We start from the raw sequence: 26,391 nt of genomic DNA on the forward strand, positions 1-26,391 counted from the left end.
AAAGTATTTTGATTACTGAAGAGATTATTTTGCATTTTATTGTCATTTGTTTCATTTAATATTTAGTCCTTTCAGATGGAAAACATTTATACATATAAATGATGCGATCCAAAGTGCATTTGAACAGCGGTGAAACACTTTCTTATGATGTGTTACATTCATACGAGCAGACAGAGAAGTAAGTTTGAAGTAAGTTTGTAGCAGAAGAAATAGAAATAAACCTTGTGTAAATTGTCAGCTTTACGCTAAGCTAAAATGCTATTTCTAGCCATTTTACATGCACATGTTACTATGCACGATCATACTTTTTTATCAAGAAAATCCATGTTAGATCATAATTTCTTTTTTCTTGTAAGACCTTTGATATTAGGGCAAAAATCATATTCTTGATAATAATTTTTCTGTTGTTTTCCTGTAAAAATATCTAAAAATCATTAAAACAAGAACAATTTGGTTTATCTTTTTTTAGAAACAACACTGTATAAGATATTTAGGTTTTTCAGAGAATGTATTTTTAACGTGTATTTTGTCTTACTGTACTGGCAGAGTTTTTATAGTCAATACAGGTGAAAAAATCTACCAGTGCTGAAGAAGTAATCCAAAGTATTTAGAATACGTTACTGACCTTGAGTAATCTAACAGAATACATTACAAATTAAATTTTACATTATGTATTCTGTATCCTGTAGTGGGATACATTTCAGAAGTAACCCTCTGAACTCTGGTTGTGCATCTATTAAGACTCCATATGTGCCTAAGAAAATGCTTTTGTGTAGATGATGTGTTATGTGTAGCACAATGTTTTTGACAGCCCGTTGCGTCTCAGGAAATTTCAGTGTGAAAGTAAAAAATCCTATTCTAGATTTGTCCTGATTTGTTGCATTTTCTCTTTGATATATGAAATATAAAACATCAAAATATATTTTATTCTATTATTTTCTGATAGTCTTGAAAATATTTTCAAAATTTGTCTGGGCTTTTTGTAGATCCATTTGTGATAGATACAAGCGCTGGATCTCTAAAGACCCAAATATGTCAAGAATGTTTGGTGAAATTCCCATGCATTTAAAGGTATAGTTCACCCAAAAATGACAATTCTCTCATTATTCACTTACCTTGATGCCATCCCAGATGTGTATGACTGTCTTTCTTCAGCAGAACACAAATTAAGATTTTTAGAAGAAGATAGAGCTCTGTCAGTTCCTTATAATGGAAGTACACGGGTGCCAGCACTTTGATGGTCCAAAAGTCATATTTAGGCAGCATAAAAGTAATCCATGCAACTCCAGTCGATCATTGTATGTCTTCTGAAGCAAATCGATAGGTTTATGTATGAAACAATTTGATAATTAAAACATTTTTAACTTTAAATTGCCGCTTCCATCCAGGGCTCTGATGCTGTTTGAAATGGCCGAACTCTTGCGTGACGCTCATTCTTCTGTTGTAAATAAGCGCCGCTTCTGAATTCTCGCGTGAACTCGACGATGCGCTTATGTCATACTTCGCGCCAGCTGCTGACAGGAAACGCTTTTTAAAAGTTAATAACGTTTTAATTATCGATTAATGTTTTACATAAACATATTGATTTGCTTCAGAAGACATTCATTGATCGACTGGAGTCACATGGATTACTTTTATGCTACTTAAATACAACTTTTGGACCGTCAAAGTGCTGGCACCCGTGTACTTCCATTATAAGGACCTGACAGAGCTCTATCTTCTTCTAAGAATCTTCATTTGCGTTCTACTGATGAAAGACAGTCATACGCATCTGGGATGGCATCAGGGTTAAAGAGAGAATTTTCATTTTTGGATGAACTATTCCTTTAAAGGTTAAGTACCTGTAGTTACTGAATATAAGAATCCACTGAATCCACAGAGGGTACCACTTAGAATTTATTCTGGAGATGTTTTTTTTACATCTTTACATCCTGCCTACACTGCAAGCAAGTGATTCGACTTAAACAAATCTAGATAAAACGTTCATAAAGGGAGAGTAATAAGTGGTGCATAGCTGTAGAAGGCCAGGCTCTACTATCGCCTATTTGCCCCTCCTCACCTACACTCTCATTGGTCCAAACATGCCCGTAAGCCACTTACTGTACTGGCAGACGAGCCTAGCAGAGTAAGCACATCCGAAGAGAATGCGCACATCACGCCATCATCATCTCCCACATGCGGTAAAAGCCGGTAGTAATCGGAAACGTATCCCCAGTTCTGGCCGTTGATCTTAATAGGTGTTAATTACATAGTTTTATCTGTGTTATAATCAAGGGCTTTCAATATTAAACCGTCCGCCTTATTTATTTGTTTTACAAGCGTATCGCTCCAGGAAACGTCCATTCAAAGCGCTACACATGTCGCCGAAGGCATCCGTTCTTTTGATATAAATTAGAATAGTTTATGTCTCAGTGGAACAGTTGATTTTGTCATAATGGTGGCTGGCGAGTTGCTTCAAGAGCAGCATGTTCTGTGCGACAGTACACTTGATAGCAGTGTCACAGCCTGCGAGACGCAAAACAGAGGAAATACAGACGAGGACAGCGGCTGTAAGGATCTTTCCGATGGATCGGCTCTTGTAACTGTGGATGCAAATGTACTGGAACAGGAGCTTCCGCCACCGGACGAAAAAGAAGCGATGCTTCCCGGTGAGCAGAATGACGAACCACTGGAAACGAGACTGTACTGGAGGAGGTTCGGGGTGCTGGCGGTGTTCAGCCTCTACTCACTCGTCAACGCCTTTCAATGGATCCAGTACAGCATCATCACCAACATCTTCATGGACTATTACAATGTAACAAACATCATGATTGACTGGCTCTCAGTGGTCTATATGGTCGCGTACGTGCCTTTGATCTTCCCCGCTACGTGGCTGTTGGATAAGAAGGGACTGAGGATGACAGCGTTACTAGGGGCCGGCTTGAACGGCGTGGGTGCGTGGGTGAAATGTGCTAGCGTGAGGGCCGACCTGTTCTGGGTCACAATGACCGCACAGATCATATGTTCTGTGGCACAGGTGTTCATCCTAGGTCTCCCCTCCAGAATCGCGTCAGTTTGGTTCGGGCCGAAAGAAGTTTCCACGGCGTGTGCCACAGCTGTGTTGGGCAACCAGGTGTGTTTCATAATTACAGGTGAAAGGGCATACTAGCTACAACTTACATGACAGTAATAGTGTTCATTGGCTACAATATAGTGCTAACAAAATGTGTAATTATTTTAATAACATGAAATATGTCTGCTTGCATGTAAAGTGACATATAGGCATACACCATTAATACTGCATACAGTTTGCATTCATAGAAATGCATAATTGGTGCCACGGATGTATGTGTTTTATTACAAAGGTATTTTTATTGTTGCATGTGCTGATAGTGTGTTAACATTCTCTGCTTATTTCTTCATCAGCTTGGTGTAGCAATAGGTTTTCTGCTCCCACCTGTACTGGTACCAAACACAGCAGATGACAAAGAGCTCATGGGCCACAACATCAGCATAATGTTCTATGGGACAGCTGGAGTTTCAACACTTTTGTTTCTTTTAACAGTATTTGGTAAGATTTTTTTCTAAAGATTCCCTTCTAGGGTGATCCAAACTTTCTACCTAGTAAAAATTAGGCATGAAATCTCTACACAGCACATTGTCCAACAAAGATTCCAGAGTAGCACCATATTTAATTTTTGATGGGAATGAAAACAAGGCTGTCAGGGACAGATTCACAGTCTGTTCAGTGGCATACACTGTGAAATCGAATTAGTTGACCTTTTTTTTTTTTTTTAACGCAATCAGTTTGCATTCTTTTTTGCAGTAAACATACTCATTCGGATCAAGTAAAGTGAACTTAATTATTTAAGTACAGTTAACTAGTAACAAGTAAACTTAACTCATCTTTGATTAAAGTATCATGATTTTATTTAATCATTGTTATCTACTGATATATTTTTGGAAAGATGTCTTTTCCAGTGCTTTGATCATGGAAAGTCATTCAGCAATGGTACAAACCATTGAAGAAACTGTAAGTCTATCCCTCACAGCCTCATTTTCATTCCCGTCAGAAAATTAAGTACGGTGCTACTCTGAAAAAGGTCTGTCGAGAGAATGCGAGAGACGAAGACATAATGCAATAGAAAACTTTGTGTTAATTTTTGTATTAAAGAAAAATGACTTGATATGACATACAAAACCATTTTAGATCTATTAGAAAATTACGGAGACATTATTTTTGCATATGATATCATGTGTTATTTGTCATCAGATATCAAGATGGAAATGACCTGACCCTTTTATAAACATGGGCACAAGAGCTGTTAGCAATAACAATTAAGATTAAATTTCGTCCTTCACGATAACTATAAACATATTCAGTTTTCTTCAGTAATAATGAGATATGACATTATTAAGCACAGCCATTTATGAGTTAATCTCTTTCTTAATGTTTTTGTTAGTCATTAAGGACAGTCCTCCACTGCCACCCAGCAAGGCGCAAGCTGTTCTCTCCATAAAACCAGCTGAAGATTATTCATACAAGAAATCGATGATCAACCTCTTCAAGAACAAGCCCTTCATTCTGCTCCTCATCAGTTATGGTGGAAAAATAAGTCATTCATTCCTTCTCAGTCTAAATCAGTGCTTTTAATAGAGAAAATTATGTTATTATTATTATGTCTGTTGTGTTATTTCTCATTATTAAATGCTTTCTATTATTTTAATTTGTATATGGCTCATTAACGTGATAAATTAGGAAAGTTCTGTATGTTAACAAACGTAATCACCCATACTTAAACAAACTACACAATATATACACGTATATTGGAATGCCAACAGAATGCAAGAAGAAATGTATTGAAATGAAAGATGCTACAAAATGTAAAAAAAAAAAACAAAAAAAAAAACCGTAATAAGTCATAAACGTAGTCATGAACATAATTTTTTAGTAATGCTAAATTGATTAAAAAAAAATGGATATTGTTGTTTTTAGGCATCATGACAGGATCGTTCTACTCTGTATCTACACTCCTCAATCAAATGATAATATATCACTATCCGGTAAGTGACCTTTAAAAAATTCTGCATATACAACTGTGGCTAAACTGGCATGAAAATGCAGTATGCATGTGTGTTGAGGTCTCAGTTGTTTCATACAGTTTAGGATGAGAAAAGGAGGCTGGTCACAGATTCATTGTCTCTTTATTAGCCACTTTTCATGCATGCCTGGTACTCATGACAGAGTCCAAATGTACTGTGGAGCCAAAAGACAAGCAATTCTGTGTACATTCCCATTACTACAAGTCTGATCTGTCCCGAATGGTCTGCTGACTTTCCCACCAGGCTTAAGTTTAGTGACTGCACACACCATGTGACATTTCTTACCGTACTTTCATCTCTGATTGAGAGATCCCTTGAAAAGAGGTGTAATTAAAAAATGGAGACAATGCTGAAATTCACACTGGTTGATAGCATTTTCAAAGGGAGCAAGATGAGAACACTAATGCACTGAAGGAATGTTAGTAGTTTTTTTGAGACAATTTAGCAGACCAGAGACCAACGTGTGTAATGGATAACAAACTGGAGGCCTGTAGCACATGCTTTTGAAAGCTCTCAATTCCAAATTCACAAATCCGTATGACTTTCATTTTTCTGTGGAACACATATGAAGATCTTAGGCACATTGTTAGCCTCGGTCACCATTCCCTTTCGTTGTATAGAAAAATAATGCATCAAAAGTAAATGGTGACTGAGACTAACATGCTGCCTAACAACTTCTTTTGTGTTCCACGGAAAAGAGAAAGTCATACATGTTTGGAACAACATGAAGGTGAGTAAACAATGCTACATTTTACATTTTGGGTGAACTGTCCCTTTTATGGACTGTCAAATTATCCTTTCGAGAGGACAATCTTGACCAGCAAAACCTCCTTGGTCAACCATCATCAGGCAAAAGATCTTGCTAGTTAACCGGCTTTACCTGCTAAATTTGGCTGGTTAACATCAACACTTAAGATGTTCCACCAGCTAGACCAAGCACAAAACCAGCACTTCGCACCACAAGCAACCTAAACCAGCATGGAGATATAAGCTGTTATTTTCAGCAGGGTGAATATGGCATCTACCCTGACTAAGGTCCATTCTGTTGAAGAAAAGGAAAGGCAAATGTTCATAGAATCTCCTCTTAAAGGGATATTTCAACCAAAAATGTAAATTCTCTCATCATTTACTCACCCTCATGCCATCTTAGATGTGTATGACTTTCTTCTGCAAAACACAAACAAAGATTTTTAGAAGAATATTGTAGGTCAATTCAATGCAGGTGAATGGTTGCCCGAACTTTGAAGGTCCAAAAAGGAGATAAAGTCAGCATAAAAGTAATTCATAAGACTCCAGTGGTTTAATCAATGTCTTCTGAAGGGATACAGTAGGTTTTGGGTGAGAACAGACCAAAATGTAATATTTTTACTGTACATCTTGTCATTGCAGCCTCTTGGCACGATTATGAGTTCAAGCTCGTTTACACTTCCTAGTGCTTGACACATGCGCAGAGTGCTAGATGGAGCTAGAAAGTGTAATCAAGCTTGAAATCATGTTCGCCAAGGAGACTGCTTATGTCAAGATTTATTGTGAAAAAGCAGATATATTTTAGTCTGTTCTCACCTAAAAGCAACTGGATCGCTTCAGCAGACATGGATTAATCCACTGGAGTCTTATTGATTACTTTTATGCTGACTTTATCTGCTTTTTGGTCCTTCAAACTTCTTGCAACCATTCACTTGCTTTGAATTAACCTTCAGAGCTTAGAGACATGCTTCTAAAAATCTTCATTTGATTTCTGCAGAACAAAGCTTATACACACCTCAGATGGCATGAGGGTGAGTAAATGATGAGAGCAATTTTATTTTTGGGTGAACAATCCCTTAACCTTAAAACTTGTTTCTAGGGTGAAGAAATAAATGCAGGCAGAATCGGCTTGACTTTGGTGTTGGCTGGAATGGTGGGCTCCATACTGTGTGGATTCTGGTTGGATCGTACTAAACTTTATAAGTATGTGTGTCTGCCTTACAAGTTGTTCTTCCAGTATTTTCATTTTAGTTTAATTTAAATGGCTTTAAAGTATTTTGTTCTGGCACTCATAGCTGTGTCAGATTTTCATTATTAGTCTCTGCTAATCTTTAAAACTTTTTCACTTGGCTAAGTATACTTATTATTGGCTTTTCTTTTAAAAATGCATTTACTACTTATTTTTAAAGGGATTTACCCAAATCCATTTAATTTAGCTTAATCTGTTTACTGTTTGTTTATCAGACCAGCTTGAAAGTGTTCAACTGCCTCTCTTGCCCTTTAGATTGACAACATTAATTGTCTACATACTTTCGTTCATTGGAATGGTGGTGTTCACATTCACACTGGACTTGAAACATCTGCCTGTGGTCTTCTTTACTTCTGGGGTCCTGGGGTAAGCCTGCTACTGCTAGAGCTCTTCTTATTATGCCAGTTAATATTGTCTTTTAAATTAGTCCTATCTTGATTCACAAATCCAGACAAATTACCAAACACTATGTGTTCCTTGCTCCCTCCCACATATAGTTTGTATATCAACAACACAGTCTATAAGGGATCTTTTTTATTTGTTACACTTCTTATTTTGCAAAGGAAAGTGTTTTCAGTACATACAGTATTATCATTTTCAAACACCCCTACAAAGCATTCTGATATAGGACTTACATCTTGTAGCACTTCACAATGCAAACATCTGTCTTTAACTTCCGTATTGCTGTTAGGTTAATTTAAATGTGTGACAAGGAGGAGGGTAGGCCCAATCAGGCTAATCAGCCGAGGAGAGGGATAAGTGCAACGAGATGCGGCAGTTCTCCCGGCCTCGCCCTCCTCCTTGTCACAACATGTTTGTACATTCTGTTTGTACATAGCATATTCTGCCAGGTAGGTACATGCCTCATATTACTTGCACTTCTTTTGTTTTGAAAGGTTTTTTATGACTGGTTACCTTCCCATTGGCTTTGAATTTGGTGTCGAAATTACATACCCCGAGTCAGAGGGAACATCATCTGGTCTTCTAAATGCATTTGCACAGGTATATGTGGCCTTCTCATTCTTAACAAAATGGCTTGATTCATTTTGGAATGCTCTTGTGGTTGATCATTTGCATACACACCCAGCTATTCACAGTATGTACGATATGTAGAAGAACCGGTTTAGATTCCTCTTGGATAAGTCATTGTAAATAAGTAATGCTGTCTCTTTCTGTACTGTCTTTAATTTTAGGTCTTTGGCATAATTTTTACTCTCATCCAAGGACGGCTCACCACAGACTACAGCCCACTCATTGGAAACATTTTCTTGTGTGCATGGATCCTCCTTGGCATTGTTCTGACAGGTGACTTTTCTTATTTAGAGGGTGTAATACCTACCTTAGGTTAAAAATATTTTTTATTGATCTGTATTATTGGTGAATAGCTGTAAAAATCTCATCTGTTGTTCTTACAGCTTTGATTAAATCAGACCTCAAAAGAAATGACATCAATGTGGGAAACATTAACAAAGGGCAAGCGGTAAGTCCATCATTTGAATGCATTTTTGGTTTTTAAACTTTGTCCATTTTTTTTTTTTTTAAAGCCAGTATCCTTTTCATCACTGGTGACATTTTTGTGAACTAAATATGCCAAACACAGAAAAGCTCAACATACATATCTAAGTGTGTGAAATGATAGACATTTTAGTGGTTTTAAAATCAGTTTGCACTGCAAGATCAAAGTCAAAAGGGACAAAAGCCAAAGCTGAGGGCCTGAGAAGATTGATCAAACAAAGCTAATCAAAACATCAATATTCATTGTTACAGAGAAAATAGGGAGTTTGCTTGACAATTTGAAATAATTGTATCACTTAACCTTTTAAGCTCTGAGGGTGTTTTTAAAATTCCTGTTTCAGTGGCATACCCAAAATTAAAGGCTTAAAACAAAAAACAAGGAGGGTCGTGTTTGGTATCATTGTAAAGAAAACTTTTCACATTTTTTAATGATATAGATTATGACAAATTCTGAGACTCTCTCAGCCTAAGAAACTGCTGAAAAACCACACACACACACACACAAAAAAAACATTGTATATTTCTGGTTGTAAATAAGGTGGCTCTGAAAAGATTTTGTTTTGTTCCCAATCATGTCAACTGTAACTGAGTAAAATATTGTGTTGATTCAACAAAGCAATCAAAAGTTATAGCATTACTATAATAATTTATCCTAGTGTACAAAAACGTCTCCAAGTGTCCAAAAGCCTCTCCAAACAAATAAAACATAATAATTGTACATACAATCTAATTATACATGGAAACACAACAATGACTTAAGGTTTGCATAGCATGCAGGCATGATTTCAGTAATGAGATTTCACAGAATGAGTTTCATTCTGTGCCATATGAGTCATCACTGAGTCTGTGTCTTGTACTTGGCACCATCTCCTGGTGGCCATATGTAACAGTCACCTATCACATTTCTCTCTGCCCAAGTATGGATGATTTTTGCACTGATCTGATCCCAATCCGATTGGTTTAGCATTCCATGATACATAAAATTATTATCACCACGACACAGACAAGCTCACGTTATCACAATCGGCAACACTTACCACAACGAGTTTTCTTAAATTGGAGCTGCAATTCTAATCTTGAAATATCCACTTGTCTTGGTGTAAAATGAAGGCATTGCATGATGAAAGAAAGTGTTTGTTTTGAGCGCTTGCTTCTGCAGTGATGAACTGGACAAGAGTGACAAAGTGCAACTGTAAAATTCCGCTGTCGTAAAAGTCTCATTCAGAAATCTCTCAATAAATTAAGCATTTATTAAAACATATCGGATTAAAACCAGTAATGGAACGACAGGAACGTCGCCCATTTTAATGAAGTAAAAGTATTTTGTTTTCATCAGAGCCTTACTTGAGTAAAAGTAAAAAGTACCCACTTTAAAACCTACTCTTAAAAGTACATTTACTCCAAAAAATTACTCAAGTAAATGTAACAGAGTAAATATAGCGCATTACTACCCACCTCTGCATATAAGCAACACCTCTTGATATGAAACAAAGATGTCAAATACATAAACTTAGCTATTACTTGCTATATTTTTGTCTGTGAGTAAATAGGCTGGTTGTATTCTACTCTTTGAGAGCTTTCCAGCAACATATAACACATGGCTATTTGATGAGTTTGATGTTTTTACTGATTACAATAATATGTACGGTGCAAAATTTTTCATAAATGATCAAAATGAGCTCTTCTGATTTTCAAAGAACTTGTTCAGTTGTGGTCATATTGCCTACATGCATTGTAAAGTAGAGCTTCTAAGCTTTCAGACAATACCTATTTTGTGTTGGTCAAGACTGTATTAATATTTTGACAATTATTTTTTGTAAAACAAAAAAAAAAGCTTAAAGGGTTAAAAAAGCTTTATACAAAACTATGATCATATGAAACCACAGAACAATTTTATGCTTTGTTTTTCAATCCGTTTGACCCTTAATAGCCCAGTCTTGAAGATAATATTTTCATAATTGAATGACGGTCTTTAGGGAAATGCAAGCCTTAAAGATCTTAATTGAAGAAGTATTTCTTTCTCCTAAAGGTTCCCACTGAGCAGTCCTCTGAAAAATTATCCAATGGCAACAAACCGGAGTCCTCCAGCTTGTCTCATGACACCTCAATTTAACTCTTAAATGTCTACAATAGTACATCTACAATCACAACAACAGATCACAGACTCTTGTGAGATTACTTGAAATCTCCTTTTTGTTGCACTGTAATAATGTTGTATAATACAATGTTCAGTTAAAATTGCCAGTGATAATTGTTCACATACTGTTAAAGGGTTAGGTCACCCAGAAATTACAATTTTGTCATAATTTACTTATACTCGTGAGTACCCTTTTGACTTTAAGTCTTCTGTTGAACACAAAAGATATTATGCAGCCTCAGTGACGATTCACTTTCATTGTATGGAAAAAAAAAGATGCAATGACAGCGAATGGTGACTGAGGCTAACATTCTACTAACATACAGGTCATACAAGTTTGAACCAACATGAGGATGAGTAAATGATGACCGAATGTTTATTTTTGGGTAAACTATCCCATGAACTTCGTCCTCCTAATCTAGACTGTCCAATGTGGATAAACAATCTGTCTCGTAATTATACATGCATGACAGTTTTTATATATTTCAAGAACTATGGACCAAATATGAAATATCGTATAGGGCTGTTAATGCACTTATGCACAATCCTTTTAGTATGATGGAAACAGCACAGTACGGATGCATGTCTGATTGCTTTTTCTCAGAGGACCTTCTCAGAAGTTATTTTGTTCATTTTTAACATCTGCTGCATTGCAGAACATATATATGTTAAACATCTACATGTCCATTTTAGGTACATCTCCATTTTATGTGTTCCGGATGATGAAGAATTCCCATGCTTTAAAACCAGAGTATTCTTTAAAAAATTGTAGGGCATGAGTATAGAAAGTGCTTTAAAAAATTAACTTATTATGATGAGACACTGTGATGTCATTTTAAATGCTTATGCTAGTAAACTGCTTTATAGGTTTCATCATTACAGTTCTAACATCAGAAGTCATGTTGTGCTTTTCTGATCAGTAAGACAATTAACATGGACCAGGAGAAGATTATAGGCTACCTGTTTTACTATTTTCAAGAAAGCACAAATCAACATGTAAGCATACTGTATGTACAACATTCAAAAGAATGTATTTTTTTTTTTCTAAAAAGGAGTAAGTCATATTTGCAAGGGTGTGATTGTGTGTTCTTTAGTGAGGTTTAATGAAAAAAAAAAATGGCATAGAAATTTGGTAGAAAGAAGCATTATTATTTTAACATGATGCAATCATTTTATAACCCTAGTTTTGCTTAAGTAACTATTTTTTTAATTTGTATTATTATTATATTTATTGGCTTTTTCAAAATTGTTTTTGTATTTATTAATTTTGGCTTGAATTTCTACTGTTTCTACTTAGTATACTTATTAGTTAATGAAAGCAGCTGTGTAAACCATGGTTTCACACGATTGTCACAAATGTCACTGGGAAATTCATTGTCAAGTAAAAGCCTGCTCATTTTTAAGTGTGCTTTTCTATTAATTGGATTACACTCTTAATGCTGTAGGTGTAGGAGTGTCTCGTGATTTCATACTGTTGTAAAATACTACAAATTCTGCAGTGTAGCTTTTGCAAATTGCATTTGTCTATATAGCAGTGTTGATTACATTGTATCACACTCCATTAAACATTTTAAACAACTCTGACTTAAATTTTAAATTCTAAAATAACAAACATATTAGTACAGTAAAATGGTTAATATGACATAAATACTGCAAATATTTATAACACAGTTTGCACATTTTCAATTTGCATTTCTTGAAGGGAATACTTGCAAGGAAAAGAACATTGTTGATGTTTTTGGTAAGCTTAGGTTTTAGAATTTCATTTGATGAGATGCTGCATTTTTCAGTCACTAATTTTAGATACATTTCATCAATAATGTAAGTAAATCTGATATTTTTATATTATCTATTTTTAATACAAAAATAGTATACCATGCCTAAAGCTAAATTAATCTAAATAATAATAATAATAATTTAATTAAATTAATTCCAGAAGTTTAATACTTAGGGTTAGGCGTTTAGAACAAACCCCCAACCACAGTGTCTGGGGAATATCAATACCTAGTTGCCTTGCCAGCACTGTAATATCAGGAAAGAGCAGAGTTGAATTTAGAACTCTGGCGCCCTCCTGTGATCATACAAAGCATAAATATATCTGCGTTCAGCCGTCCAGAGCTGTTTGTTCTTAAAGGGACAGTTCACCCCAAAATGAAAATTCGCTCATCATTTACTCACCCTCATGCCACCCCAGACGTGAATGATTTTTCTTTCTTCTGCTAAACACAACAAAGATTTTTGGAAGAATATCTCAGCTCTGTTGGTCCTTTCAGTGCAAGTGAATGGTGACCAGAAATCTAAAGGTCCATAAAGCAGATAAAAGCAGCATAAAAGTAATCCATATGACTCCCGTGGTTAAATCCATATCTTCAAAAGGACCAACAGAGCTGAGATATTCTTCTAAAAATCTTCATTTGTGTTCTGCTGAAGTAAGAAAGTCATACACATTTGGGATCGCATGAAGGTGAGTAAATGATGAAAGATTTATTTTTATTAATGTTTTTATGGATTGAACTATCCCTTTAAATGCATCACCGTAATGTACCGTCGTTATACATGCCAGCTTGATTAGTCATTCAACTCGCATGATTTATGAATGCCTCAAAGTTTTAACTAACGCCATTCAGTTGGAATAAAGTATGCTCTATCTTAAAAAAACAAACAAAAAAGAAGACTATGACATAAATCAACATGAGTCTTCAACTGATTGATCTACTGTAAAGTATTTCTGTTTCTTGCTATTTTTGTGACAAATCCTTGTAAATCATGACACAACATATACTACTGAGGGGGTGAATATTTTTGAGCATAAAATGACACTTATTCCCCTCCAAATTAAATATTTTATTACATTTTAAAAACATGTTATAACATTAAAGTACACATGCTATCACTTTAAATGACGGTTTAAAAACTACATATTTAATTTAAAAACTTACTGGAGACGCAAAGAATGTTCACGCCCATTTCCGCAGTTTAGACCAATCATAGACTGAGCCATTGCCCTTATATGGAAATGCACCCGCCTCACTTTGTTGCCTCATCCAATGAAACCCCGTCAAAACCTGGCTGGCTATCGTTAACGGTGATAAAACAACTCTATCAGAAGCGCTACAGAGAATAACCATTTGTTGAGACCCTCAGTGAAAGCAGTTGTACGCTTACAATAGGTCATTCATAAATACAGTCAAATGATAAATTATTCTAACCAGGGACTATTCAGCCTGAGTCCTCTACAATACTATGTTTTCTTTTGAGCGAAAGGATGTAGTTTCTGTGCCATACCATTAACTGGAGTCCATCGGAGGCGGAGTTTCACCCTGGATTTGTCCTTAAGCGATCGGTTACTATAGTATGCGGTTCAACGGGATCACTAGTTGCTGCTTACTGCGATTATATTATTCAGTCTGATCCGTTCCGAATCGGTTCTGCAAGCATTTGCAACAAGGTCCGCTAGTTTCCTCCAGAAATGGTACGGTTGATCATTGTTCTTTCTTTCGATATTTTTCAAAACGAACATAATTTTCACAGTTGAGCTGGACTGAGTGGTTTCGGTCCATTAATATGCACGTTTGAGGAGCAACATGTCTTTTTGCACGAATGCCGGGCTATCATAACTGATCTTGGGGAATAACAAGGGGAAACTCCCCCCTCATACAGACTTCTTGAACAATGACAATACCAAGCGCCACAAGCAGCGGCTCCTCAACAGCCAAGATCAGCAGACACGGGCGGTCCAAAAGCACCAGTACACACCGTCATAGTAGCGGTCCGCCTCTGGAGTCCTCCTCGTCCACTGCCGCGAACAACACCGGTAGGTCGTCCGGTGAGGAAGAGGAGAAAGATGGTGGGGTACCGTTTTACGTGAACAGGACGGGCTTTCCTATTGACAGTGTCACCTGGGAGAGGATGTGGTCCCATGTTGCCAGAGTTCACCCCAGTGGACAGGAGATGGTGGATAGGATACGAAATGCAACTCACCTCCCTAAAGTAAGTTGAAAGAGCTGTTTATGTAGAGAGCAGCTGTGTCTAAAAGCCGAGTGAGCTGCCTACCAATACAGCATTTTTGGACATCTGATGTCTATATATATATATATATATATATATATATATGTGCAACTGAGTACATTACTTTTTGTGCTTTTTGTTTGTAAAGCAGGTTGGTCAATATATAAGTGTAGGACACATTTACAGACATGTTTCGGGGGGATATACCATGGTAATATCATGGTATTCTTTGAGACCCATGGAACCATGGTAATATTGGTAATATCAGCAGATTCATTATATAAAGCAGTTGTAAAACAGCTGAACCTTCAAGTTGGTCAATATTTAAGTGTAGGACACATTTAAAATGTTTGGACATGTTTTGGGCATGTACCATGGTAATACCATTGAATTCTTTGAAGAACCATGGTATATAAATATAGCAATCATTCAGTACCATACTGTATACAATATAAATACCATATTGATTACACTACACAGTTGTAAAATGGTTGAACCTCAAAGTTGGCCAATATTTTGGCATAGGACACATTAACTGGTTTTTGGAGATGTTTTGGGGTATATACTATGGTATTCTTTGAAGAACCATGGTACAAGAATATGGTAATCTTTCAGTACCATATATATTACCATACTCAAATAAAATAGTTGAAAACAGTTGAACCTCAAAGTTGGCCAATACCACAGGACACATTTACAGGTTCTTGGACATATTTTTGGGCATGTACCATCATAATACCATGATATTCTTTGAAGAATGGTACATAAATGTAGAAATCATTAAGTACCATACTGTATTCTGTATATACCATATGAATATTACCATGTTGATTATACTACACAGTTCTAAAACAGTTGAACCTCAAAGTTGGCCTATACCGTAAGACACGTTTACAGGATTTTGGACATGTTTGGGGCATCTACCATGGCAGTATACCATGTTATCCTTTCAAGAACCATGGCACATTTGAATATTCAGCACCATATGAATATACCATATGAATATTACCATATTGATTATACTACACAGTTGTAAAACAGTTGAACTTCAAAGTTGACCCATATTTTAGCGTAGGGCACATTTACACGTTTTTGGACATGTTTTGGGCATCTACCATGATAATACAATTGTATTCTTTGAAGAACCATGGTACATATGAATATTACCATATTCATTATTAAAACAGTTGACAAACAATTGAACCTCAAAGTTGGCCAATATATGAGGTTATTGGACACATTTTCAGGTTTTTGGACATGTTTTTGGGCATCTACCATGATAATACAATTGTATTCTTTGAAGAACCATGATACATGAATATAGTTATAATTCAGTACCATACATAGACAACATACAAATATGACCAAATACATTATATAAAACAGTTGTAAAACAATTAAACCTCAAAGTTGGCCAATATGTGAGTGTAGGACACATTTACAGGTTTTTGGACATGTTTTGTGCACTTAGCATGGTAATACCGTGGTGTTCTTTAAAGACCAACGGAACCATGGCACATTAATGTGAATGTTACCATGTGAATATTACCATATTCATTCATCATATAAAACTGTTGTTAAACAGTTAAACTTCAAAGTTGGCCAATATATGATCACAGGACACATTTACATGTTTTTGGGCATGTACCATGGTATAACCTTGGTGTTCTTTGAAAAACCATGCAACCATGGTGCATTAATATATATCATTCTTTCAGTACCACATATACCGAATGAATAGTGCCATATTCATCATGTTATAAACCAGTTGTAAAACAGTTGAACCTCAAAGTTGGCCAATATGTGAAGCGTTGGACACTTTTACAATAATAGCATTTGTATATAAAGGACATCCCTCAAACTGCCAGCTGTGTGACCCAGTTTCCAACCAGAGGAAGTGTAAGCTATGATGTAAACAGATTTACTTATCCCTATGGCTTCCAACAGTATGCTACATTGTCTCTTGGTAAAATTCAATTACAAACCAGGCAAAGAAGTGACCTGATCCAACCAATGACAGCAATGCAGAAACATTCGTCTGTTAAGATTCTTAGATTATGTGATTATATGAGGAATGATCTTCACATGTGACATTGGCATAGGGGAATCTTAGCTCTTTCATTCAGATTGAGACTCTATCATGCCTTTCAGTCATAATCATGCCCTAACATCCAAATATAAATCAGTCTGGCCTGATTGACCCTTCATAGGTCTGGCTAATAAAAGTGCCTCAGTGGGGATGAGGTGACTCTTAATCACAAATCTTAATTACAGACTAAGTAATTCTTATTGATCAGACAACAACTCCTGGGTCTAGTTATATAGCCACACTTTTATTCATTCCTACATGCTCGTATGTGCTGATGCATGCTAAAACAAAGGCATTTGACTGTCCAAAACAGTGTTGACTCAGACCCAGATATTATAGTGATTTATTTAAGGCATTCCTCAGCGGCAGGTGTTGAACAGGTGCATGGAGTGAGTTCATCAGATCAGCCAGATTAGGAGTCACATGATCGGCTGCGACATGGGCCAGACATTGCTTTTAAATCCATTTATATGAGAGACAGTCCATGTGAAAGTCAAAGATGAGTAACCCACAACTGAATGCATTGACAAAGAATCAGACTCTCCAGTAACCCTGATAAATATTGTACGTGAGGACTCTGCGGTTATTAAGCAAACAAAACACATACCAGCACGTTCAGCTGTATCCGTGTTGGTGCAGTTAAACAATCTTTGAAAATTAAATAGGCTATTCAGATAGTGGATCAGGTAGGTCATATGCTCCTTATTTATAATTTATACATACATTTCTTTATATATACATTTCATACCACAGTAATAGCACTTTAAAATCATTCTGTGTTTGTCTAATACAGGCTTTTGGTTTTAAGACTGACATAATCCATTCTCTAGAGTTTTATTGGGGGTAATCCCCTAAACTCCAGTTGTTTTGACTGGTGGTTGGACTTCGATGGGAAACAAAACAAGTTTTCAACCTTGAGTCATCAGAGAAGTGGCACATGAATACACAACAGTTAGTCAGTACAGTACAAAAGCACTCTTGCTTGTGTGATACTGCTTAATTGTATTGGTCCCAATGTAAAATCTGCATAAACATAAACAAAAATGTCCACATCTATTCCTTTAGCTGGTTTATACAGTCATCTATAGTCAGTTAGTCTCAAGTTTTAGGACAGTCCCACGAGTGGGCAGAGGTCAGCGAACAGCTCTGTTAGTGTTTGGAATGTGCTCTATTTATTGCTGACCTCCTTTCAGGGTGGAAGAGACCCAGTTGGAGTAGAGCATATGTGTAAATTAAACCTCTCTCAAAGAATTCAGACAGTCAAAATCAATATTCAGAGTGACGTTTGTAATTTGATACTCATTTAATTGAACCCATTAGTTCTAAAAAATGTTCTCTTTGTGGAAATCTATACTGAATTTAAAGCCTAAACTTATAGCTGAAGTGTGTAATATTTTCCATGCTTAAATGCTTTTTCTTATACCAGCATAATATTCAGTAACGAATATAAGTAAGGTTAATTTCCTTAAACTGTAAACACTGTTGTGCTATCAAAACATTGCATTTCAACCAGCCTGACACAGTAACATTGGCTCAGCCAATGGCATGAATTTGGGGCAGGACTATCTGTTTGCCTGATTAATGGCAGAATGTTGGTAGCATGTCTGAAAAACGTGTTTGAAAATATCAATATTATGTTGACTTTCAAAGCCAACATACTTTTTTTTTTTTTCAAAATCCCTAAATAAAAACCAAAATTTCTGACTGTAAGTCATCTTAGAGCTTTCAAGCTACATCCACCAATCTCGGAACAGACCCTCAGCCTGGTCTGAGTCAGGCTGCTGTCTTTACATCTCTTCATACTAATGGTTTCCAGTATGGATGATCCAAAATTTAATAGCCTTATCGGTACATTCAGCCTTTGCGTCAGGAGCGCACCTATGATGCCTTAAAGTGCTACCTCCGGAGGCAGCTTATTAGGTCTTGAAAACAGACCCTGATACCTGCGCTGTAATAAGATAATTTAGAAAGCACACTATAATGATATTGCTTATGAATATATATCACTCCAATTAATTTTGAGGAACTACAGAGAAATAAATTTGTGCATTATTGTCTTCTGGAACACCATCTTTGAACATTTTAGTAAGGGTTTTAAGATTATGTTTTTAGCACCTCATGATTCTGAACACCTCTATTTAAGAACTGCAAAACGGTAGGTACTGTATGTTGCAGGAAGTACAAAAAAAATAGTTATTTCACTTAGAACAAAAGCATTGCTGTTCTGCTATCATAACAGTGGGTCAGAACTATACATTGTACTATGCATTACAGTGTTTCTTTATCAGGCTTTTGAAGGCTTCAAAAGTCATCAGGGACAAACAAAACTTTACCTCCCTACTTTTCTGCAGTCTCTCATTCCCCTGCACTGAGCAGAGCAAGATAAAGAGGAAACAGGAGAAGATTCCCGTTCTCATTTCCTCCTCTGACCTACAAGGAGTTTCACAACGATTCAATGACACATCAGTCAGTTGGTTCTGATGCCTCGATGGCATGAAAAGTCCTTATCATCTAGAAACAGTACCCGATTGATAATTTGCTCCTCTACAATGTCAGTCACTTCTAAGTCCTAAAGGACATCAGACAGAAAAAAACAGTGAACAAAGCTCTTCCTCTCGCACACAAGCCTCCATTCAAAAGAAGCAAAGAAGTCATTAATGAAGGCTATCCTCTATCTGGAACATGCTCATACAGGCACATTACAACACATTTCAAGTGTCATTCCAAGGCTTGCAAATACCAGCAGGTAGAACTAAACAACAGGCCTTGTTTTCAATGAGCTCCACAATAAGAGCACCATCTGTGCTGCAGACAGCTGAGAAGGCTAGTGCTACTGGTTACAAGAGTAGAAAGGGGAATCCAAAAGTTGCCTTGTCACTGTCTTGGTCTGAATCTCTGTCTCCTCCTTAAAGGGATAGTTCAACCAAAATTGAAAATTCATTATCTATTTTGTCTTTTGTTGTTTGAAACAAAACTTTTCTTTCAAAGAATGCAAATGAAATTAATTAATTTGAGTCTGATATTAGCATAATGTCACTCTAATAAGCATTTAATAAGCGTTTTTAGGATGCTGTGCCAAGGAGAAAGTAGTTGAAACTTTAAAACTCTTGTCTTGAGATCTGTGCATTCTGTTGTGCTTTGTCCAACTGTCAAGAAATGCATCATGTGTGACCAGCTCTCATTCTGTGGCTGCACAGTTTTGTTGAGGTCCGCTGACTGCCCCCTACTGAGGCGGCTCATAAAAACACAAAATCACATGTACTTCAAGTTTGAATTGCTCCGATGGTAGGAAAATAGGTTCTTTTATTATGGAATTTATGTAGGATCAAATGACATGATTAATTTGTTAATTTTTTTAATGCATTATTTATTGCACTAAATTAACACGTACATCGACAGCCCTGGTTAAAATAGTATGTTTGTAATTAATACAAAAAAAAATTGTTGATACTTATTGATATTTAATAAAGTATATTTACGTATAATCAACATTTACTGTATCTTGCTGTCACAGTCTGTCTCCCTCACATTCTTCAAGTACTCTTATTTTGAAGTTTTCCTCCAGACTACAGCTCCCAGGTTTCACTGTCCTCATCACTTCCATCTGTTCCTTATTATCCTCACCTGTCTTCCATTCCCTCATTATTTCCTTGTGTTTAAATACCCTCTAGTTTGGTTCACTCAATTGTCAGTCCTTGAAGTGTTACGTTGTGTTGATGAAGTGTTACATTTAATGCTTATTTTGTGAAGTTTAGCTTTATTGTTTGTTCCACTCCAGCGTTTGTTCCACTCCAGTGATTATTATTAAAAGATTTAAAGTATTTACTCCTGCATCTCCTCTCTTCCTCTTCCACTCCACGTACCCAATGTTACAGAAGGACTGACTTACCTGTTCCTCCCAACGTCCTCCTCACAAGACTCTCCGTGGTTCCTCTAATCCTCCTCTCCTACAAGCCCAGACAGACAAAATTCATGGAGCTGACCGGTCCTTTAATGGAATTATTCAAACAAGACCTTCCTCTCCTGGATTACACCATCAAATTCAGTCAACTCATCACTTCCTCCACTGTCTCAGACCCCTACCTCTGTGCGATTTATGGAATGGGCTTAAACTTCCATCATCCCACAGCCCTTCCGCAAGTGGAGAATCTTCCCTTTTTAGAATATGTCCGAGCCACGCTGTCCCTACATCTCCTCTCACCTCTAACGACCCTTCCAAGCCTTCCACGACTCCTCCTTCCAAGCCTGCCACGGTCAATGAGCCAGCGCCCACACCTGCCACGGTCAACGAGCCAGCACCCACGCCTGCCACAGTCAATGAGCCAGCGCCCATGCCTGCCACGGCCAGAGCCAGTGCCTGTAGCCTCGACCGCCCCTGAGCCAGCTCCTGCCAAGCTAATAGACCTGGACTTGCTCCCGCCCTAGTTCCCACCCTAACTACCCTTCATCCTCCACTGGTTCCAGCCAGCTTAATGGACACTCTGGTTCCATCCAGTACCTTGGCTCTTCCTCCTCCGCTGGCTCCACTCAAGACACCTCCTCCTCCTCCTCCTCCTGGTCAGCCAATTCCCTCCAAGTCTCTGGCTAGATCATCGACCCCTGAGATTTCATAGGCAAGGGGATCTGTCGACCCTCCAACTCCGCCTTGGCCCTCTGAGCCCTCATCAACACCTCGGCTCTACGTCCCCTCATCTACACCGTGGGCCGTCAGCCTTTCGGCGTCACTGGGGTCCCTAATCCCTCCAGCTCCGTCTTGGTCCTTCGGTCACCTGGCTCTGCCTTCGGCTCCACCAGGGACCTCTCTCCCCTCCAGCTCTGCCTTGGTCCTCAGTTCCACCGGCTCTGCTTCAGTCCTCCGAGCCCCCGGCTCCACCACGGTCCTTCAAACCTTCGGCTATGCTCCAGGCACCAAATTCCCTGGCTCCGCCCCTCGGGTCTCTCACGGCTCTGCCCTTAGAGCCTTCCATGTCTCTGTCTGCCTTCATCGAGCCTCTCCTAGCTCCGCCCTCAGACTCTTCCACGGCTCCGCCCTTAGACTCTTCCACGGCTCTGCCCGCTTCCCCAGAGTCTCCTCCTCCAGCGGTTCCGCCTCCTGACCCAGTTCTTGCCCTGTGGATGCCTCCCAGGTCTCCTGACCCAGTCCCTGCCCTGTGGCTGCTTCCCAGGCCTCCTGACCCAGTCCTTGCCCTGTGGCCGCCTCCCAGGCCTTCTGACCCAGTCCTTGCCCTGTGGCCACCTCCCAGGCCTCCTGACCCAGTCCCTGCCCTATGGCCGCCTCCCAGGCCTCCGGATCCATTCCCAGCCCTGAAGCCGCCCCCCAGGCCTCCGGATCGATTCCCAGCTCTGCAGCCACCCCCCAGGCCCCCGGATCGTCATCCTTGGATCCTTCTTCACCTTTGGGCGCCAGGAGTCGGGGGTGTGTGTGTGTAATGTCACAGTCTGTCTCCCTCACATTCTTCAAGGACTCTTATTTTGAAGTTTTCCTTCGGACTACATCTCCCATGTTTCACTGCCCTCATCACTTCCATCTGTTCCATATTATCCTCACCTGCCTTCCATTCTCTCATTAGTTCCTTGTGTTTAAATACCCTCTAGTACCCTCTCATTTGTCAGTCCTTGAAGTGTTACATTGTGTTGATGAAGTGTTATGTTTAATTGTTATTTTGTGAAGTTTAGCTTTACTGTTTGTTCCACTTCAGCATTTGTTCCACTCCAGCGATTATTATTAAAAGATTTAAAGTATTTACTCCTGCGTCTCCTCTCTTCCTCTTCCACTCCACGTACCCAACTTTACACTTGCCTCTTTGATTATTTTTTTTTTCACTGATCTTGCATAAATAATGCCTACCTTTTGAAACAGTCTTTACATCTGGAGCACTCCTATAATTTCTTTTTTTTTCTTTTTTCTCCCCTTTTTCTCCCCAATTTGGAATGCCCAATTCCCAATGCGCTCTAAGTCCTCGTAGTGGCATCCCGTGCATCTTATCACGTGGCTTGTTGAGCACGTTACTGCGGAGACATAGCATGCGTGGAGGCTTCACGCTATTCTCTGCGTCATCCATGCACAAATCACACCCCACCGAGAGCAAACCACATTATAGCGACCACGAGGATGTTACCCCATGTGACTCTATCCTCCGTAGCAACCAGGCCAATTTGGTTGCTTAGGAGACCTAGGTGGAGTCACTCAGCATGCCCTGGATTTGAACTTGCAACACCAGGGGTGGTAGTCAGCGTCGTTACTCGCTGAGCTACCCAGGCCCCCACTCCTATGATTTATTAAAATGCTGTCTGTTTAGGGTTCACTGGGTTTAAGAATGCAGCTGTTATTTCATTAATTCTGTCTTTGTTTTCACAGCACCCCATGCCATCGGTTCCAAACTTTAAGCCATCCATGTCTGTGCCTGATTGGCTCCATGCTGTCCAGAACTTCATGAGAAACCTGCAGTATCCTTTACTTTGCACAAACCATTCACAACAACACTCTGAGGATGTAGTTTGACAAATCTATTCTAAAACTCTGCTTCTTCGGGATACATTATGGATTAATGAATACTCATTCCATTGGAGTGTCATTTATGCTTGCTTGCTCGGTGTAATTTATTCTGTCAACTGGGATTACTCAAAGTGCTTTTTGGGTCTTTTTAATTTAGAGTAATATTATCTTAATACTCCAGATGCAGGTTTTTCTGTATAAGAATATTATAGAAAAAATTCTGTATAAGAGATTATAGAAGCTCTTCCTTTACCTATTCTTGAATTCAAAGGTACTTTTAGTTCTATTTCCTGCCTGCAGTTGAGTCATGCATAACTTTGAAGGTAGATGAAAGATTTGTGGCTTTGATATAGTTTACTGATCAAGTTAGAAGTTAGATACAGGTATCTGCCTAACTTTTTGAACACTATAATTTAATGTAAATTCTGGACCCTGAAGCAAAACCAATTTAGACCCACTGTGGTTTCAGAACCTATTTTCAGCAGCCAAAAATTTCACTGTCTAAATTCTCTCCGAAATACAGTAATATCTATGAAGGATAATGCGGATGTGAATTTCAACAGGATATTGTTCACAGCTGTGCATTTAGACACACATGAGTCACAATGGAAAAACAGGAAAAAGGCTTCCTAAATGAGCCAAACATACTTGATGTTGTCACGTAGCTCCTTAACTGCTGACAGATACAACCACACAGGAACACAGTTCTTTGAGATTAAGAAAACCAGACCTCTGAGTGGGTAAGTGATACCATTACTGTGGCATTTATGTCATCCTGTCTGCCCACCCTTGTTTTCCTGTTATGAGCTTCCTCTGTTGTTTTACTTGTATTTTACACTCTTAGGGGCCGTTCACACCAAAAACATTTAGCATATATCTGCACTGTTTTTCAATTGTTTATCTATGAAAACATGCGCTAGATGGACAACTTTGACCCTTGTGGCACATTTCTTTTCTATTTCCAGTGATGCAGTGCCACATTTTTTAGACAGTGTCAAGTTAAAAAGAACTTCTAACTTTTAAAAACACGTCTAAAGTCGGGACACCTGTGTTGTTATATTCATTGTGCTGCATCTAGCTTTTTTTTAGTGCAAGAACATGTTCGGTCTGAACAGCCCCTTAGTGGAAAAGCTCATGTTTCAGATAAGCTTCTGTTGTTTCCTGTTGTTTTTGCAAGTTGGAAAACATATAAAAAGTGCTGACATGTCCTTTTACAAAAAACATGACTTTGTATCCTGACTTTAAAACAGTTTCAGAAGTTTTAGAGAAGTTGCTAACTCAGATGTGTATCACATCAGTGTTTCTGTAGGTATATGTCTTTGACACCTTGTATTACATTGTACTAAACTCTTTTCCCTGTCTTTCAGATTGATGGAGACTGCCAGAGAGATGATAAGAGAATCACTTCCCATTAAATGCCTTGAAGCAGTTATCCTTGGAATGTATCCTTGCACCTATAGTTTCATTGCCACAGTGCATTCGCTAATTCACTTGATTTCTTGGCCCAAGACATTGATGAAATTACTATATTTTGTTTAAGTCTAGTTTGGAATAAACCATAAAGTATAAACAGGGTTCTCACAGTCATTGAAACCTGGAAGTATCAGGGAGTGTCATAAGTATCTCACTGTCACTTCAGTGACAGGAGGTTGAAATTTCTGCTGTTGAAATTAGTCTGTGCTTACAGAAATTCAAAACCAATTTGTACATGCGTGTTTTTACATTGTACTTACATTTAAAGAACCTGCATTTAATTACATCTGTAGTTACGTTTTAACGTTACCCCTAACCTTAACACTACCCCAACCCTACTCCTAACCCTACTCCTAAACCTACCTGTACCTCAAACTCAGTAGCAGCAAACATGAATTTTGTTAGAATTTTTTAGAACAACATGTAGTTACACAATAAGTACATTGTATTTTATGTGTTTTAATGTTAGTACATAGTAGTTAAAGACACCTAATATACTGTAAAGTGGGACCAGAATTTCTATAGTGAATATAAGATTTTCTAGTTATGCTCTGCTCTAGACTGTTCAGTGGATAGAAATAGCTCTTTGTCAGTACAATATCTATACAAATACTTTTAAAAATGGTTATCAAGTTATCACTAACAACAGGAACAGCCATGGAAAAACCATGCAAATTGTTAAAAATAGTTAGAACACTGTATAAATCAGTGCTCATAATGGTAATTACCAGCACACACATACAGTACAGTTCTTTTTTTGTAGAAACCCCATTTCTCCTTTAATTTTCATTGTTGAAATCTCAATTGCACTGTCACAACTGGAATGGATAATTAATCTATATGCATCTGCATGTTTCAGATCACATGTCTTCTTTCATGATCCCCCACCCTTTCAACTTAGCCTCAAGATCCGACATTCAGCTGTTGCTAGGAAACTAGGAGTCATAGTAGATTCTCTTCCTAAAGGCAGGCACTGCTTCCATGTCCATGTGGGAGATACAGCTGTGCCATTCGGTGCCAGTGCTTTTCAAAAGCTATTAGTGTCAATTATCTCAACTGACCCAGGCCAGTGGTTTACACAATGTGAATGTCGTCTGGGTCCGAGCAAATTCCAAGTGTACAAGGAAGCACTGTTGATTCAAGTGTCTGGAGCAGAGTGACGTTCTGGGGATTTGCTGATAGTGGTTTGTTTCAAGAAACCATGATGAAAAGCCTGCAGTGTGGACTGTACTTTGGAATAGGGCTGCTCATGGGTCATTAGTTGCAAATATATGGGTTCTCTGTTTGTGGATTTGTAGTGCTGTTGGGCAGTTTACTTCACTTTGTGATTGCATCTTTGTGTATGAAACTGGCCTTTTAATCTTCCAAATTCCATTGCCTTTTTCTAATGGCTGAGAGAATTCTTGTAAGGTCCCAGAAGACTTAAACACCATAGGCAAAGAACCAATCATTGTTGTTGCTTAAAGCTGCTGTAAGTGATTTTTTAAATCACTGAAATGAGTGTCCTCTAGGCTCTGTAAATGGCAAAAGAGTCCCCAACTGCGTATTCTACACCATTTTTTAGTGAAAGTAGTGTGAGTTGTGTGTTCACACTG

At 38.1% G+C, this 26,391-nt stretch overlaps 2 protein-coding genes across 4 annotated transcripts in view; both read left to right on the plus strand.

The window, feature by feature from the left end:
* The first annotated feature begins 1,981 nt into the window (after positions 1 to 1,981).
* flvcr1 (FLVCR heme transporter 1) lies at positions 1,982 to 12,308 on the plus strand. 2 transcript variants are annotated; one of them, XM_051725349.1, is made up of 10 exons: positions 1,982 to 3,112; positions 3,406 to 3,550; positions 4,443 to 4,583; positions 4,976 to 5,043; positions 6,929 to 7,032; positions 7,334 to 7,444; positions 7,975 to 8,080; positions 8,272 to 8,383; positions 8,494 to 8,558; positions 11,424 to 12,308. In XM_051725349.1, exons 1-10 carry the CDS (start codon positions 2,435 to 2,437, stop codon positions 11,451 to 11,453), a joined length of 1,560 nt encoding a protein of 519 aa, XP_051581309.1. In that variant the 5' UTR covers positions 1,982 to 2,434; the 3' UTR covers positions 11,454 to 12,308. The 2 variants fall into 2 exon arrangements, with proteins under 2 accessions (XP_051581309.1, XP_051581308.1); XM_051725348.1 differs by having other exon boundaries at positions 1,991 to 3,112; positions 10,623 to 12,308.
* A 1,472-nt stretch (positions 12,309 to 13,780) lies between these two features.
* Positions 13,781 to 26,391, plus strand: part of LOC127409581 (tubulinyl-Tyr carboxypeptidase 2-like) — a 36,495-nt gene continuing 23,884 nt past the window's right edge. Inside the window, exons 1-4 of one of the 2 annotated variants that reach the window (XR_007892011.1) lie at positions 13,781 to 14,720; positions 23,186 to 23,274; positions 24,007 to 24,063; positions 24,691 to 24,765. Coding sequence is in view for 1 of the 2 variants with exons in the window: in XM_051644221.1 (XP_051500181.1) it covers positions 14,403 to 14,720; positions 23,186 to 23,274; positions 24,007 to 24,063; positions 24,691 to 24,765 (539 nt within the window). In the remaining variant the exon portion in view is untranslated. The remainder of the gene's footprint in view (positions 14,721 to 23,185; positions 23,275 to 24,006; positions 24,064 to 24,690; positions 24,766 to 26,391) is intronic. The other variant, XM_051644221.1, reaches the window with a different exon arrangement.

Source organism: Myxocyprinus asiaticus, chromosome 19, assembly GCF_019703515.2.
Source record: "Myxocyprinus asiaticus isolate MX2 ecotype Aquarium Trade chromosome 19, UBuf_Myxa_2, whole genome shotgun sequence".
Taxonomy (NCBI): Eukaryota; Metazoa; Chordata; class Actinopteri; order Cypriniformes; family Catostomidae; genus Myxocyprinus; species Myxocyprinus asiaticus.